This window comes from Phascolarctos cinereus, unplaced genomic scaffold (genome assembly GCF_003287225.1).
Source record: "Phascolarctos cinereus isolate Bilbo 61053 unplaced genomic scaffold, phaCin_HiC Scaffold_1;HRSCAF=81, whole genome shotgun sequence".
Taxonomy (NCBI): Eukaryota; Metazoa; Chordata; class Mammalia; order Diprotodontia; family Phascolarctidae; genus Phascolarctos; species Phascolarctos cinereus.
The window spans coordinates 283,985,993-284,004,005 of NW_027555514.1; the positions used below are offsets into that span (position 1 = coordinate 283,985,993).

General features: G+C 44.6%; 1 protein-coding gene across 5 annotated transcripts in view; it reads right to left on the reverse strand.

Annotated features, from left to right (window-relative positions):
• Nucleotides 1-18,013, reverse strand: part of MRTFA (myocardin related transcription factor A) — a 151,437-nt gene that overhangs the window by 33,494 nt on the left and 99,930 nt on the right. For 4 of the 5 annotated variants that reach the window (XM_078147546.1, XM_020982676.2, XM_078147545.1 and 1 more), the window contains exon 2: nt 16,694-16,759. In XM_078147546.1, coding sequence (XP_078003672.1) covers nt 16,694-16,700 — 7 coding nt within the window. In that variant the 5' untranslated portion in view covers nt 16,701-16,759. Of the gene's footprint in view, nt 1-16,693; nt 16,760-16,911; nt 16,928-18,013 lie in introns of those variants that run through there. The other variant, XM_078147548.1, reaches the window with a different exon arrangement.

Here is an 18,013-nt window from a genome sequence, read left to right on the forward strand (position 1 = left end):
ATAGTTAAAATTAAAGGGAAACAGTTAACTGGGAAAAGGGCATTATAATCTTTATCTCTGAAAAAGGCCCTCACAACCAAGATATAGATAGAACTATTTCAAGTTTATAAGATGAAGAGCTATTCCCCAATAGATATTAAAAGATAAGAAATCTCAGCTCTCAACAACATCTGAAAAAAAAATGCCCCAAATTGCTTATAACTGGTAGAATGCAAATTAAACCAACTCTGAAGTTCCATCTCGCTGACTGGCAAAGATGACGACAAGGAAAGCCACAGCGGCTGGAGAGGCTACCAGAAAACAGGTACGTATGACGTACTTGGCAGAGCTTTGAATTATTGGTGCGGCCCTTCTGGAAAGCAACGTGGAACCACGCCCCAAGAGGGACTAAATGGTGGAGACTCTATGGCCCACTACTAGGTCGATACCCTAAAGAGATCAAAGACAGGAAAATAACATACATGAACAAACACATTTAAAGCTTTTTTTGAAGTGGCAAAGAATTGGAAATTAAGGGGGTGCCCATTAATTAGAGAATGAGCAAATATAATATACATATGTAAGTATAATAACATAACACGATATTACTGCACCATAAGAAATGATAAAAGGGACGGTTTCAGAGAAACCTGGGAAAACTCAAGTGAATTGTTGCAGAGAGAAATAAGTAGCCAGGTGGCACAGCGGATAGAGTGTCAGGCCTGGAATCAAGAAGACTCATCTTCCTGAATTTCAATCCAGTCTCAGATACTTACTAAGTTGTGTGACCCTGGGCAAGTCACTTAACCTTGTTTGCCTCAGTTTCCTCATCTGCCGAATGATCTGGAGAAGGTAATGGCAAACCACTCCAGTAACTCTGCCAAGAAAACCCCAAATGGTGTAGCAGAGAGGGGGACATGACTGAAACACATGAATAACAAAAGAAGCAAAACCAGGAGGCCAGTTTCTGCACAGGACTCTAATCAACACAGGGATTCCTCACAATTCCAGACGACTAATCACAGGTTTTAAAATGGAGGGCACCTCAGATACCTCGGAGACCGAGCGCTATCTGACAAATGAGGAACCTGGGAGCCGGGAGGTGGCTGAGAAAGAATGCGAGCTCAGGTCTTCCAGACTCCAAGTCTCAGGCTCTACTCTAGATGCCACCTGCTGCTCACCGCCTGGCAGACAGGCCAAGTGAGACAGGAACAGGTTTTGCTTGGCGAAGCGTATTTGCTACCAAAGTCTTGTTTTTCTTTGTTTCAGTGAGATGGCAGGTGGAGGAAGTGACCTGAAAGGGAAGAGAGGTGAGCAGCAGGGCTGCCAAAAAAACCAAAAAACCAAGAAAAGGTCACTAACACGATGTTTAAAATTCACAGAAGAGAAGACAGGGAGAACCAGGAAGAATCTCAGTCAGGCACAGGAGCTCTACAAGAAATAGAGATCCACAGTTTCGGGTAGACTGCTCTTTTTCCAGTCTACCATGCTCATTTTATTTAATTAAGATGCTCATTTTATTTAATGTTTAAGCTCCGAATTAAAAAAGACATTTCAAAAAGGTGCCAGCCCCTCTGGAATTCCATTCCCTCATTAGGCAATGGGAAATGAGAAGAGGAACTATGTAGGTCAAGCCCTTTTACTAACTTGATGAGAACCCTAAACTATACCCACCACACCACCTTACCCCTCAGCTAACACCAAGGCCTCCTTAAGTCTGCCAATTCTCTCAAGAGCGGACAAAGCCCAGGATACAGTTTTCAGAGACATTTACTGAGGGCACCACCTAGCACTTTTTACAAAGTGCTGGCCCAGAGGGGTCAGAGTGCACGAGTATGAATCCCTGTCCTGTCACTCAGTGGCTGCAGGTGAGGCTCTTAGCCTCACTGGGCCTCAATTCCCTTCTCTGCAAAAGGAGGAGACTGAACTCTGCTAGCAGCCCACCCTCCTCTCACACGTTCAATGGTTCACTCCTTTGCTTACACCAGCTTGGGGGTGCAAGCCGTCCCAGGAGAGTTGGCTACCAAGTGGCACCACTGGGATCGGCATCTTCTCACTCCTAGACCAGCACCCATTCCAAGACACTAAGCAGCCTGGAGGCTCTCCAAGAGGCTTGCCACATCCCAGGAAAAGAATTATAACCTGGGAAACATCGAGGTGCTCAGGAAGAGAGGGAGGCTACCTTTGGACATGGACAATATGCAAAATAGGTTTAGCTTGAATATGCATATTGGTTACAAGAAAGAAAGTGCCTGTTAATTGAAAAATTATTTTTCAAAAAAGGAGAAGGGGTCTGAACCTCAGCTGTGCCACCTAGTGAAGATGGCCCAGGAATTTCACTACTGGCAAGCGATGAACAAAATTCTTGGTACTGAGAGTGCTAATATGAATAGACTAAGTGCTTCAGGAAATTGGTTTGGTAACTCCGAAGCTCCAGTCAGAGTTAACAAGCAACTTCCTTCTCAGCAAGCAGGTCACCACAATACCTGCCTAGCAGCTTCAGCTGATGTGACTGTAGAAATGCAAAGATCCTGGATCCTATTCTAAGCTATACTTTTGCTTTTTCAAATGGGAAGAAAAGAGGTCTTCTAGATACTAAGAGAATTTTCTCTTTGGGTCAAAATTCTCTTAAGATACTTTTAATTTTCTTAATTGTTTAGACATAAATGTCAAAATAATTTTTCCAAGGAATTAGAGTAAGGTTCTGTGAAACTTGGTAGGTTCAAAAATACTCATAAGGTACAACTACTTAATATAATGCCCAATATTTTTCCACCAATACATCTAGACTCCCAAGTCCAATGATCAGACCTCAGAGATATTGCAAATCTTTGATGGGAAGAGATCCATTTCTAGAACATAGCTCTGGAAGGGTATAATTTATTTAAAAGAACAAGATAGGCAAAAGGTAGAGCCCAAGAAACACTGTATAGTAAGAAAAAATACTTATGAAGAAATCTATAAATAAACCAGAGTGGGAAAGAATGATAGAGAAATCAATTAGGAGGCTATCATAATAATATAGCTGAAAGGTGGTGAGGGCCTAACTAAGCTGGTGACTCTGTGTGTGTGTGTGTGTGTGTGTGTGTGTGTGTGTGTGTGTGCGTGCGCGCGTGTGGAGAGAGGAGTTGGCTGTGAGGGTACGGTGAAAGGAGGAATGGCAAGATTTGGCAACTAACTGGACATGTGAGGAGAGGGAGACTGAGGAGCTCAGGATGATGTCAAGGTTATAAACCTGAGAAACTGGCAGAATGGGATACCTCTGACGGAAGCGCTAAGTTTGAAGAGGAAAGGGTTTAGGCTGAAAGGTGATGAATTTTGTTGTGCCTGAATTAACTCCAAGATATCCAGTTTGAAATGCCCAACAGGCAGTTGGTTATATGGGACTGAAACTCAGGCAAGAGCCTGGGGCTGGATATACAGAAGGTCCCAAAAGTCTTACCAACTTACAACAACCTACATTTACAGGGTAAATCATTTACTGATTTTTTAGATTAAAATTCACCATGATCATCATCTTGTGCTATCCATCACTGTCATCAATTTATGAATGTCATAAAAACTTTCATCAGCTGCTCCTCAAAGATTGAAGGCACCGAGTTTGTAATCTAAGCCTTTAAGACCATCCAAAAAAGGAGGCTTTGACTTGTATGTGATAGTTTTGATGTTAACCCATAAGAAAAAGTATAATGGAAATAGATCAGATGACAAGAGATGTCCAAGTAAGAGTCCCTCCTCTAGTGACCCACCAGCTGGAGCAAGAGACTGTCGCACATACCGTTCGGCATGACAGGGTGCCCTACCCTACGTTTTGTTGTTTTAGGCAACTGGGGTTAAGTGACTTGCCCAGGGTCACACAGCTGGTAAGTATCAAGTGTTTGGTCTGAGGCCAGATTTGAGCTCAGGTCCTCCTGACTTCAGGGCCAGTGCTGTATCCACTGCGCCACCGAGCTGCCCCTGCCCTATCCTATCAAAATGGAAATGGAAAGTTATTCAAAATTCACAATACTAAATCAAACCAACTGAAATGATGAGGCTTTCAAATGACTGTTTTATAAATCTGCAGCATTTATATTTGTGAAGCTATTAAAGCTAAGAATTGCACTAAGACTTTTGGGATCCCCTATCTAGAACGGGCAGTTGTCAGCATAAAGAGGACCAACAGTGACTGAAAGGCAAGGGACTTAAACAAAAGGCCTTGGGGAACCGTTACAGGAATGAACAGAAGCTGGCAAAGTGATCTAAAGACAACCAAAGGTGTGGCTGGGCAGGTTTTTTTTTAAAGGCCCTTTAATATGTGAACATTTTGACTGAACAAGGCAGGAAGAATAAGACCAACTTGAGAGGACACAAAGCCTCTCCTAAAACGTTCCTCTTCCTCTCTCTTTCCATTCTGAAAATCACCCCGACAGGACAGAACAGAACCACTCCTAGGCCTTGTCTAGTTAAGACCCTCTCTGCGACCCCTGATGAGGCCACATGTACTGAATGTAACAGAGCACCCCACGTCTGACCGGAAGCACTTTAACCTTAGTTAGAACCTCACTGTTCATTCACGCCCACCTTTCTTCTTCACTCCTGTGTCTGAACGGCAGAGCTTCTCCACAGCCCTGGTCTTTTCATCAAGAATCCTTGAGAGTCCTCTATTTCACTGAAAATCCAGTTTTTCCCTGTAGCAATATACTCAGTGTTTCTGGGTAAGTTAGTGTTGGAGCTGACAGCCTTTAAAAACCTTTCCCATCTGGAATATCGTACCCTGAGCTCTGAGCAGTGGCTACAAAATCATGTGTGATAGATCCTGTGATCCATGTGGCTCCCGGATAGCTGAGTTCTCTTAATGCCAAACAAAGGGTTCTGACGCTGAGCCACTGGAGTTTACTGAATGGAGGACGGGCCGGAGTAAGGAGAGACTTGAGGCAGGCTGACTTACCGGCAGGCTAGTCCAAGAGGGAGCTGATGAGGGCCTGCACCAGGGTACTTGAGAGCTGTTGCAAAGGTGGAACTGACAGGCCTTGGCAACAGATTGGACTGGGAGGGGTGAGAGTCGCCTGAGAGATAACGAGGACTCCAGGATGATGCTGCCTAAGTTGCCAGGGACTTGGACGATGGCATAGTCCTAGACGGTGATAAGAAGCCAGGAGGTGGGGGAGGCTATAGGAGTAAAGAGAATGAGTTCTGCTTGGGACATGTTTAGATCATGATGTCTACTAGACTTACAATTCTGGATGCAAGACAGGCAGAGCTGAAAATCATCAGCACAGGGACAGCGAAGTAGTCTAGAGGGAGAAGAGTCCAAGACAGAGCCCTATCCCGGATCCAGCAAAGGAGACTGAGAAGCGATCTGAGAAGAGGTGAACCAGGAGAGAATGTTGCCCCCAAAAGAGCCTCAAGAGAGAAGAGATTATCACGGAGTAGACAGTGATCAGCCGCGTCAAAGGCTGCAGAGCAAGGCCTCAAGGATGAGGTCTGGGAAAAAGCCATCGGGTTTAGCAATTAAGAGATCATCAGTAACTTTGAAGAGAGCAATCTCATTCCACTGAATGAGGATGGAAGCTGAATCATAAGGAGTTACCAAGAGAGTGAGAGAAGAGAACCTGGAGGCACCTATTAAGAGAGGCTTTTTCAAGGAGGTCAACTACAAAGGGTTGAAGAGATATAGGATAACAGTCCTGGGGATATAAGAATCAAATGAGGGAGACATGGGCATTTTGTAGGCAGCAGGAAAGGAGCCAGCAGACAGGGAGAGATTAAAAATAACTGATAACGGGTATGACAGAATGACAACAAGAGCCATCTTTTGGAGGCAATGGGATGGCCTGTGGAGGCAGAAGGGTTATTAGCCTTGGCAACGAGCAAGGCTATGTCTTCCTATGAGACAGGGCTATAGAAGGAGGCAGAACAGAGGGCATCTGAGTGATACGAGATGAGGACGAGGAGGCAGAGGGAACTCAGAGTAAATGGCCTCGAGGCTTTTCTGCAAAATGTAAGGCAAGGTTCTCAGCTGAGGGGGTGGGAGAAGGGGGAGACACAAAAAGTTTGAGGAGGGATGACATACTTCGGAAGGGACTCTATGGAAAGTCGGACAATGAGTTGATAAGAGAGGTATCGTAGGATAACCTAGCAGCAGTGAGGGCCCAGTGGTGGCTGTGTTACATAAAACTGTAGTGGACACAAGCAGAATGGCTGCGTGATTTTCTTCCCCTTTGTTCAGCAGCATATGCACAGGAGCAGAAATGGCCGAAAGCGGGAGTCATCTAAGGCTGAGTGTTGGCAGGGTACAAGCAGTGAAAATGATAAAGGGGCTGGAGACTCAAGAGAAGAGAGTTGTGTAGAGCTGAACTGGTTTACACTGGGGCAAAGAGAAGAGAATGATTAGTGAAGAGGTGATGGTCTGGGAGAGATAGAAAACCAACAGATTATGGTCAATTAAAAGAATTCTGAATTCTTTTTTTATTTTATTTTAATTAATTCATTTTTAGTTTTCACCATTCACTTCCATAAGCTTTTGAGTTTTAAATTTTCTCCCCCTCCCTTCCCAAGATGGCATTCATGCAATCTGATGTAAGTTCTACATATACATTCCCATTAAACATATTTTCACATTAGTGATGTTTTAAGTAAGAATTAGAACCAACAGAAGGAACCACCAGAAAGAGGAAGCAAAACACAACAGAAGAAAAAAAAATAGCAAAGAGCATGCTTCAATCTGCATTCAAACTCCATAGTTCTTTCTTCTTTGTGGATCGCATTTTCCATCATGAGACCTTTGGAGATGTCTTAGATCCTTGTACTGCTGAGAAGGGCTAAGTCTATCAACATTAGTCATTGTACAACGTGGCTGTTACTGTGTACAACGTTCTCCTGGTTCTGCTCACTTCACTCAGCATCAGACCATACAAGTCTTTCCAGGTTTTTCTGAAGTCAGCCTGTTCATCATTTCTTATAGTACAATAGTATTCCATTCCATTCATATACCACAACTTGTTCAGCCATTCCCCAATGGATGGGCATCCCCTCAATTTCCAATTCTTTGCCACCAGAGAGCTGCTATAAATATTTTTGTATACGTGGGTCCTTTTCCAATTTTTGTGTTCTCTTTGGGATACAGCCCTAGAACTGCAATTGCTGGGTCAAAGGGTATGCACATTTTTATAACTCTTTGGGCATAGTTCCAAAATGCTCTCCAAAATGGTTAGATCAGTTCACAACTCCACCAAAAATGTATTAGTGTTCCAATTTTCCCACATCTTCTCCAACATTAATCATTCTCCTGTTTTGTCATGTTGGCCAATCTGATAGGTGTGATGTGGTACCTCAGAGTTGTTTTGATTTGCATTTCTCTAATCAATAGTGATTTAGAGTGTTCTTTTCACATGACTATAGATAGCTTTAATTTCTTCATCTGAGAACTACCTGTTCATATCCTCTGACCCTTTATAAATTGGGGAATGACTTGTATTCCTATAAATTTGACTTAGTTCTCTATATATTTTGGAAATAAGGCCCTTATCAGAGACACTGGTTGTAAAAATTCTTTCCCAGTTTTCTGCTTCCCTTCTAATCTTGGTTGCATTGGCTTTGTTTATGCAAAAACTTTTCAATTTAATGTCATCAAAATTATCCATTTTGCATTTCATAATGTTCTCTATCTCTTGTTTGGTCATAAATTCTTCCCTTCTCCATAGATCTGACAGGTAAACTATACCCTGCTCTCCCAGTGTGCTTATAGTATCAGCCTTTATATCTAAATCGTGGACCCATTTTGACTCTATTTTGGTACATGGTATAAGATTCTGGTCTATGCCTAGTTCCTGCCTTGCTCTTTCCCAGTTTTCCCAGCAGTTCTTGTTAAATAGTGAGGTCTTATCCCAGAAGCTGGGCTCTTTGGGTTGATCACATAGCAGATCACTACAGTCACTGACTACTGTGTCTTGCATACCTGACCTATTCCACTGATCACCACTCTATTTCTTAGCCAACACCAAGCAGTTTTGATGATTGCTGCTTTGTCATACAATTTAAGATCTGGAATGGCTAGGCCACCTTCCCTAGCATTTCTTTTCATTACTTTCCTTGATAGAGAACTGTCAATTCTTGCACAAGAAGTGGTATATTTGTGGGCGATAGCAAGATCCAGCACACAACCATTTTTGTGTGTGGCTAAGGTAAGGTGGAGGAGCAGGTCATGGGAAATGAGCAGGTTCAGGAACTGAGTGGTTGGATGTCTGAGGGAGAGTCAGTATGTGTGTTTAAGTCCCTACATCTGAGAATAGCAGTTGGGAAGGAGAAAAATTGTGGGCCATCGAAAAATGGAAGTAAGCTGGGGACTGCAGACATCAGCTACCAGGATTTTGATTGGGTAGTAAATATGAACTGTATGAGCCTCAAAGGAGAGATTGCTGTGTGATGGAGGTAGGGGGAGAACCTGGAAGTGGCAATAGGGAACAAGAAACAGTCCGCCTTCCCCATCCTGACCAGTAAATTGAGAGGACGCATGAAGGTAAAGCCAGTACTGGAAGGGATGGCCAAAGAGGCTGTGTCCTAAAGGGGCAGCCAGGTCTTGGCTGTTAAACCACGGAAGGAGTGCAAGAGGAAAAGATTTAGGATTAAGCCAAGTTTGTGGCCTATGGAACAGGCATTCCAGAGGATGCAGTAAACTAGGTAAGTGGCTTTTGGCTGGAACTTTGGGGTGGGGAATGGAATTTGGACGATTACCTACAGGGGTTCAGAATCACTGGCTCAGATGTGACCGATGTTCACCACTGAGTGCCGTTCCTCTTCTTCGAGGAGGTGAAGACAAATAGAGAGTCCGATGGAAGGACCCATTTCACAAATCTTTCCTTCGGACGTCAGAGCGTAGCTTGGAAATGGCACAACGGGAGACGGAAGTCCCACTCCCCACTTCCTTTCATCTCTCCTCAAGGCAAAGGAGTGGCAAAAGATGGAAGGCCTGAGGTCAAAGGGAAGGTTGTTCCTCTTTGCACTGGAAGGTCTCTACATCCCAGATAGGAAATCAGGCTGGCAGTAGGAAGTATCCCATCAGTCTTTAGCAGCCTTCCCTCAGGAGACACACAGAACAGTAAATGGAAGTCTTGGCCAGAAGAAGGTCTTGCTCATCTTCTCACCTGAAGCTGCAGATCAGGCAGGCACACTAGGAAGTGAGAGTCTTCTGGATGGGGGAAAGTCATATTGGGGCAGACAGAAGTTGACCCACCCATTTTTCTTCAGGGGACACAGACAGAGGAGATGAAAAGTACAAAGTCAGAGGAAGGTCTTACTCAGAGGAAAGTCCCGCTCCTTTTCTCTCTAGTTCAATGATTTTTAAATCTTTTCTTCTTGATCTGTTTTCTAGGTCAGTGGTTTTTGCTATGAGATACCTTATATTTTCTTCTATTTTTTTCCCAGTCTTTTGACTTTGTTTCAGTATTTCTTGTTATCGCATGGCACATCACTGGCATTTCTATTTGGTCTATTCTAATTTTCAGGCAATTTGTGGCTTGGTTTTCTATCTATTACGTCATGTTGTTAATTTCCTTTCCAATTCTTCCTTCCATAGCTCTCATTTCTTTTTCAGTTTTTTCCTTTAGTGCCCTCATTTTATTTAAAAAACAACAACAACAAACTTTTAAAAAAGCTCTTGCTTTATCTCTTCAAGGAATTCTAGTTGAGCTTGTGCCCATGCTCTGTTTTCCTCTGAGGCACGTCTTGTAGATGTTTTAGAGTCACTCTCTTCTGCTTTTGTAGCTTGCGCTCTTTCCTGTTCTTTAAGGGAGAATTCTTTTTCTGTCTGAGTATTATTCTGCCTACTTCCTGATTTCAGACTTGAGGTTAGGGCTGGGTTCTGTACTTCTGGTGGGGATATATGGGTTTGCCTTGTTACTGCTTTCTCGGGGTACTGAATGTTATGTTATTTCAGGAGCGCAGGGGCAGGCGGGGGACCTGCAAGCTTTAAGTGCTCCTGTAGTGGTCTGATACAGAACAAAAGCCTGGCTGCTACCTACCTAATCTGAGAGCTGAATTCCTGACCTGTGTTTGATCAACAGAAGAATGCTTATGGATTCAACCCTATTAACCAGCTGAAAGCTTTGTTGGTTCTGAGTGAAAGAATCCTAGGCAGGATTCTTTGGTACAAGATTCTTACCCTGGTCATTCCTCTGCCGACCATGCTAGATGCTGGAACTGAGACCCTGTTCTGCTCCTGGAATCTGTGCCACACAGCTACTGCTTGCTTCTGAACTTCCTACTTCCTTGCTCTACAGCCTCCCTACCTTGGATCACCACTCCCATGCAGAGGTTCCCTTTTCAGTCCACCCTGGATCTCTGACCACACTGGATCTCAGGAGACAAAGCTGCCATACCTGCCCCCATCACCAGGCCCTGGCATAGGTACGGGACAGCCTTTCTCTGGGTGCTGGAATATTCTGCCCCACTCCAGTATGCTCCTGGACTCATCTCATCCCCAGTATCCACAGACCTTTTTGTTTTCCTATACCAAGCTGGTCTAGAAAAATGGTTCTAGATTTCCCCATCAATATTAGGTCTGGTGCATCTCCTAGATCTCAGTGGAGGGGAGCTCGGTTGTAAGGCTTCCTAATATTCCACTATCTTGACTCCACCCCTCTCAGATAAAATGTTGAAGAGAGACACAGACTGTTCAGAGGACTTAGATAAGACCTCGTCAGATGAAATGTACTGAGGGAACCTGTTTGAAGGGAGATTAGCACCTGAGGTAATGTGAGGTGGCCAAAAGGCTATCATTTGTGATTCATCGGTTAATCTGCATGTCATTGTTTTTAGATTTGAGAAGATTATAACTGAGAAACTGACTCAAATAACTGTTTGGGAGACCAGAGGAAGATTATATATGGACTGCTGAGGTCCTACCTGGAAGAAAAGTGCAACTGCTGATTTACACATCATAGATTAGAGACTGGTCACTGTGAATGAGGAGGCATCAGAAACCAGAGAAAAGAAACTACAGGAAGAGGCAGACAAGAGGAGCATGGGAATAAGCTGGACACAGGAGAAGTGACAAGAAGCAGGGGGGAAAAAGAGAAGGCTGTCATCCCTCTCTGAGGAAAGTGAGAGACTACTGCTCTGATGACTGGCTGGGGAAAGGATGGGCAAGCTCAGAACTCATCTGCTGATTGGAAGACAGCTGAATCTGGATGCTATGCATGGAGCTGGCAGATCTTATTTCATTCTAGAGCCATCTAGAGTTTCAGAAGAGAGAAACCAAGCACCTGACTGCCCTCTACCCTTTCTATGATTTGAGGAGAAACAGAGGGGAGAAGACAGGCATACATCTATTTTGCTGTGGGGTCTGAGACTTGAGAAGGGGCTTTGAGAAGAAAAAAGAAGAATCCTGTTTAGTGAAAAGCTGGCTGGACTTGCATGCATTGTCCAGAGAGTTAAAGAGAAGATTTACTGTTCTCCGGGTTAAGGGAAATGCTTGTCACTGAACAAGTACAATGTGGATTATATATATGTCTAGATGTGTGTGTGTGTGTGTGTGTGTGTGTGTGTGTGTGTGTGTGTATGTAATTCAAATTATGTGCATATACAATTTCAATTTCTGACAGGATTATTAGGCTGGTCAGAGGAATGCTGTAAGTTACATTACAGTTTACCTAGTTTTTGGCAAAGCACTTGACAAAGTCATTCACAATACTCTCATTGAAAAAAATGAAGATGTGGGCTAAATCAGCAGGTAGGTGAACTTAGAATTAGCTGAAGGATCACACTCAAAACACTGACCCAATGTCAACTCCGAAGACATCAGTGAAAGAGGACTTGGAAGCGGTAGTGGGAGCCGTACTTGTATTAACACTCTTCTCATAGTGTTTATCACATTTGCAAGAGACACCAAAAATGGGCTGAATCTATGAAGACAGCATTTGTCAGGGATAAATGTAAAGTTTTAAAGTGCAGTAGAAAGAAATCAATCTCATACTTCAGAAATCCAAAATGGCAGAGGAGTGGGTAAGACAACCACCATTTGAAAGACTCCTACAGAGAGTCTGGTAGACTACACACTCCATCTAACTCAACGGTGTGATATGACAGCCAAGAACGTACACACAACCTTAGGCTCCACTGAGAGTACAGTGTCTAGGACTAAGAAGGTACAAATCCTGCTGTTCCTTGTCTTGGTCAAACCATATAGAGAACACTGTGTTCATTCTGGATGTTACGTTTTAGGAAGGCAACTGAGAAGTTGAAGACTGGCCAGAAAGAGGACAATCAGGATGGTGAAGGGCTTCAAGATCATGCCACAGAAGGGCTGGTAGGAGAAGCACAGCACACTGGGCCTGGAGAAGAGAAGATCTGGGGGTGACATGGTGGCTTCCTGCCTGCAAGTCATCTACAAAAAAGGGATTCGACTTGATCTTCCTGGCCCCAGAGGACAGAAGCAGTAGCTTTGGTTAGAAGTTTGAAAACAGCAAATGAAGGGCTAATTAATTTAAGAATTGGCAGTATCCCAAAATATAATGGGCTGCCTTGGGAAGTAGTGGCTTCTCCCTCAAGGAGTAGTTTCAGAAAAGGTTGGATAACTATTTTTGGGGTACGCTATTGAAAGCTCCCTTGTTCAGGTACAGGTTAGACAATATGTACTCCAAGGTGTCTTTCAAATTAGATCCTATGAAAAACGGTGCAGGATGAGAAGGCATGAATGGGCTGCGATCTATACTAGAGGAGGAAGTGGAAGAACACATTCTGACAACGCCAAAGATACAGAGAAACACTGTATGTGTATGTGGAAAAAAACTCGCGGGGGTGTGGAGGGGGGGAGGGAGAGGAGGAAATAGAAAATACCAGCATGTTAGGTATAGACTGGAACACTGCTGTCTCTTTCTCAATGATCCTATAAACTTAACAGTATTAGTCTGAAAAGGAAGAAACCAACAGCACTCCTCTTTTCTATCCAGGAGAGATTATAGGTTTTTCTGGTTTGTGCCAAGTAATAGAACTTCCATGATTCCTTTAAAAGGTCATTCCTCTGCAGCATCTCACTGCCAGAACATTTCTCTTAGAATTCACCTTAACCTCCTCACCTTTTACACCTTTAAATGTCAAGTATAAAAGGCAAAGGGAAAGCACTGTTTAAGAACAAGACATTCCACACACAGCTCATCTCTTTACCGAACACAACACTGAATCTCTGTCTGGAGCACACGGAATACGTCTCGCCTCAGCTTTCTGACTTCAAGACTGGCTTCTAACTCGGTCATTTCCCCCTTCTCCCACGTAGCTCCTTCAAGGTCCACTGAGCCTCAGAAACCCAGGGTGAAAGCATAGGGGCTGGAACATAGAATCCTGTGCTGTCTGGCATTGTCTGCACAAGTGCAGAGTTTAGTTGCATGGTATTAAATTTGAAACCTATGTTTACATGTTGAGAACAAAGGAGATTGGGAAGTGATCCTGTTGAACAGTCCAGGGCAGACACCACCTTCTGCACGACAGGCCAGATGTCTTAAATGATGGGCGTCATTAGGACAGAGACAGGAAGAACCAGGCACTGTGGCCTATTTCAGCTGCCAAACCCTTCTCGGAAAGGAGGCTTCTGCGACTTCGTTCACAAAATTCTCTCCAGCATCCAATCCACTTCTAAACTTTTCCATTTCTCTCAAAGGCACCAGCCTTCTTGTCTCCAAGGTTTGTAAGCTCAGCATTATTTTGGATTCCACTCTCCAATGTCCCACATTTTGCTTTCATCTTGGCCTCTCTCCTCTCCACCATCCTGGTGCAGGCCCGCTCACCTAGACCACTGCCCACCAGCCTTCTGTGGAGGGTTGGGGGTCCACCTGCCTCAAGGCTCTGCTGGCTCCAATCTTGCCTCCCTCAGCTGCCTCAATGATTTTTCTTCAGCACGAGTCTGACCACAGCTCACTAAACTCCAGGAGGTCACCACTGCCTCTGTTTGGCCTTTAAAGCCCTTCACCACTTGGCCCCAACCTACCTTTCCTTTCTTAGAATCCATTATCCCACTTCCAAGCTTTAGGTTCCAGTAAAACTGCCCTTAATTCTCCTCCTCACACACACTCTACATTTCCCATCTCTTCATCTTTGCCCTGGCTGTCCATACACACCATGCATTCCCTCTTCCCCTCTGCTTCCTTTTAGACTCAGTTCAAAGGGGACCTTCAGTGTGAAGATTGTCTTGATCCTTGAGACTGCTCATGCCCCCCTTCCCTCCCTGCACCTAGGATTTCTTCTGTCTACACACACTATTTCTACCAACAGAATTGTGCAAGCTCCTTGAGGGCAGAGACTGGTTTTGTTTTGTTTTTGGCATCCTTGGGGTCAAGCAGAGTGCCCGGCACACAGTAGGCACTGAATAAAATGTTAACTGACTGTGTGACCTTAGGTGACAACTTCTTTGAGTCTCAGTTTCTTAATCTGCCTCACCCCCACCAAAAACAGAAAAAGAAAAAAGAAAAACAGAAAAAGGAAGAGCTGGACTAGATAACGTCTAACACACCCTCTTATGACTCTAACGTTGGGTGGCACACAGGCAAGAGAAAGAAGTCCAAACCTGCAGGTGTCCCAAGAGATTCCCAATCTGGTCCTCTAATGCTGCCCTGCAAACATGAAAAGAATCACCACCTTGTCCTTCAAGGCACCTACCCACCAATGACCTGTCCTTTGGGAAGTAGGATGTACAAGCGGAAGGAAGGCAGAGACCAGGAGACAGGTTCCACCCCACACCCAGCACTGAACTGTCTCCAGCTGTTTTGTCTGGGTCAGGATTAGCCCCCCAACTAGAGTCTGATTTCCTTGACTGCGGCTCCGCCCTTTTTCTTCAATATTACTCAAAGCACCTCTGAAGCGCTAGATACTCAGGAAGCACTTACTGAAACACACATATCACCAATTTCTTTGATGAAAAGCTGGTAATGTGTCTGCGTGCCCAGATCAATCAGGAGATCATTTTGTGAGGCCTGGCCTTTCCCCTGCCTGACCATAGAGCTACTTCACTGCTCCTTCGGGTGGCTTAGGCCACTAACAGGACAATGTCTAAGACAGAGCACTGATGGCAGGCTATGCCCTACAGCAAATAAAGCTCTTGACTTGGGAGTCACAGGAGAAGAGCCTTGACACCTCATTCTGTGTCCCTTTCTAGGCCTCAGTTTCCTCATCTGTAAAGTGAAGGGTCAGGCACTAAATGATATCCAAGGCTCTCTTCCAGCTCTTGGTACTATGAGTCTATAAAATGAGGATAAAAATATCTGCACAACCTATTCTGGGTGGCTGCTGCAAGACAAATGTTTTATAAACAAGTTATTCCCTAAGTGACATGGACTCCAACCACTCACTCTCATTCCATTCACACTGGGAGATACACTTGCCAAACCACACAGTTAAAGCAGGGAAACTGTAAAACCGATTCTACACTGGAAAGGCACAAAACAAGACAGGGAAGAACACAGCAGAAGAGTGAACAGTGCAGTATCAGCGTAATGATAGACCATGAAAAAGATCTAACTTCGACATGACTCCCAGAATTTTCCAGGTGTTGCTAGAATCCTACCTCCTGAATAAGTAATGGATTCATCCTGGGGGCCCAGAAAACATGGCAGGGAACATGTCACCAATGTACTTTGAGTTATGAACGTGGACAACTCTGATTTCCTCTCTGTCAATTAGAAAGACTTTCGGAAGTTTCCCTTAAACTATTTCTCTGAAATTATGAGGGTGTAATAGGTGGCTTTTCAGAGAAGGGCTGAAGATATGAGAACATGTCATTTGCTAGGGACTGAAGAAGAACTGTCATTAGAAACAACAAAAGTTCCGCTCGCTTCCATCTCCACTAAATGTATGACCCCCTCAGTATATTGACAATAACAGCACTTAGCATCACTACAATGATTTCCTCCCAATAACCTGGTGAGGGGAGGCAGGCAGCAACCTTAGCATCACTTTTATGCAACACAGGAAGCTGAGGTCAAGAGAGACGAAGTGGCCGCTCCACAGCCAGGCTGCTGGGCAGTGTCAGAAGCCTCCCAACATGCATCTTGCCCTCTTTACCGTCTGCCACATTAGTGCTTGGAGCTGGCTCCTCTACTGTCCATCGACCCCACCAATGGGTGTGCACACATTCTGAGGGAGCCCAAGCTCACAGCCCCATCACAATACTTGTCACTGGCTCGCTCTGAAGTCAAAGTCAAAACCTTTCTTCCAAGAAGGATTGTTTCAGCAATTCAGAAAACAAGGCTAGGACTTGGAGGGGAGAGAAGGAAACTCCAGGGAGTTTTCTCCAACTCAAACAGCAACGCAGAAAACTTATGGGCCCTCACCCACTACACTCAAGTTCAAGAATTATGGTGAAGTTGACAGAACTCACAGGAGAAAACCATAAAGGCAGGAAACCCGCACAAAGATTGATCACCAACCCCGCCCTGCCCATGAAGGTACACATCAAACAGAGCACATTCTTTGGAGCATACATCATGGAATCAAAAGATGATTCACAGTCCTCCCTGCCCTCCCTCACTGCCTTCCACTTTCAAATTAATCAAAGGCATTTCATTGAATCTTGCTGGCCAGAAGAGTTACTTCCAAAACAGGGGGGGAAGGAAACAACACTTGGTTGGGTTTTCTATTTTGTGCCAAACATTTCCTCTGCTACCCCACTGGGCACTGCCCCCAAAGGCAGCTGGTTCTACTGCTCAGAGAGGAGGGCAGGGATGGGCCTGAAGGAACGAGTACTTACGCGGCATGATCCCTTGGCTCACCAGCTCCTCCCGGGTCCGTCTTTGCTGAAGCTTCAACTGGAGCACTGCGCAAGGGAGAGAACAGGGAGACACAGGGTCAGTGGGACGGAGCACCACGAAAGGCCCATTTTAAAATTCAACACGGGCTTTGTCTTTCACTCCGAAGCCATGGGGGTCTAGTGTTATAAGGAGAGGTCTGGGAGTTGTGAACACCCACAATTGCAGAAGTGGCCTGACAGAACAGAGTTTCCGTATTTGGCTGTGGGCGGCAGGAGAGGAAGTTGTGAAGGGTCGTGCAAGGCGATAACAATCCACACAACTCAGAAGCCTCGCCTCTTGCACAAAACCTCCTACACTAATGCGTTTCTTCCTGAGACTATAAGTTTGAAAAATGGCAAGATGGGAGACTCCCATCCATCAGAAGGGTCTTCAACATGGCTGCATTTCCTAGGTTAATCAGAGTGGCGTGAACACACTAATTAGGTGGCTCACGCTGGGCACGGGTGTGGCAGCTGTTTCTAATGTACCTGCGCACTGTTGGCAGGGCTCTGTCCACCTCACTGTCCATGCGCTCCGTTGACCTGCTCCCCTTTTTCGCCCTCCAGAGCACTCACAGGCCTACAAACTCTCTGAAGATGAGGAAGCCTAAGGAGATGATTCAGAGCACATCCAGACAGGGCTTGATTTTGGTATCAAGAGAGTGTCTGGTGCCACCCTGGTGTGGTAGCGTAGCTTGACAGAGTTTGTTTAAAAAAAAAAAAGATAAAAATCAGTTCTCTGTATTTCAAATCCAAAAAAACCCTAAACGTACACCCTACACGAAGCCATAGACAGTTTATATATGTGAAACATGTACTCTGTGATAGGCCAGAGCTTGGGTTATAGAAAGATGTTTAAACAATACATCTGTGAATAGCGACAACTTTGCAAATAAGATGATTGACTGGGATGTGTATCCAGCCCCATCATCTGCCTCTCTCATTAAAAAGTTTTTCATTGGTTCCCAAGCAGGGATGATAGAAAGTGACATGAATGTATCCACTCTCTTCTTAATGGCTAATAATCATAATGATAATTAGCATTATTATTGTTGTTGCTAATACATGTAGTGATTGGAAAGCTCCACATATATTCATCTCATTTGGTTCTCATCTGAAGAAACTGAAGCTGGGAGAAGCTAGCTGACTTGCTCAGGGACACAGAACTGTTAAGCTTCTGAGGGAGGATCCAGCCCCAGGCCTTCCTGAGCCCCAAACCATGGCTCTGTCTACACGGCTTTAAGCCTCTCTTCCTTGGTTAACAAAAGTTTAGAAATGACC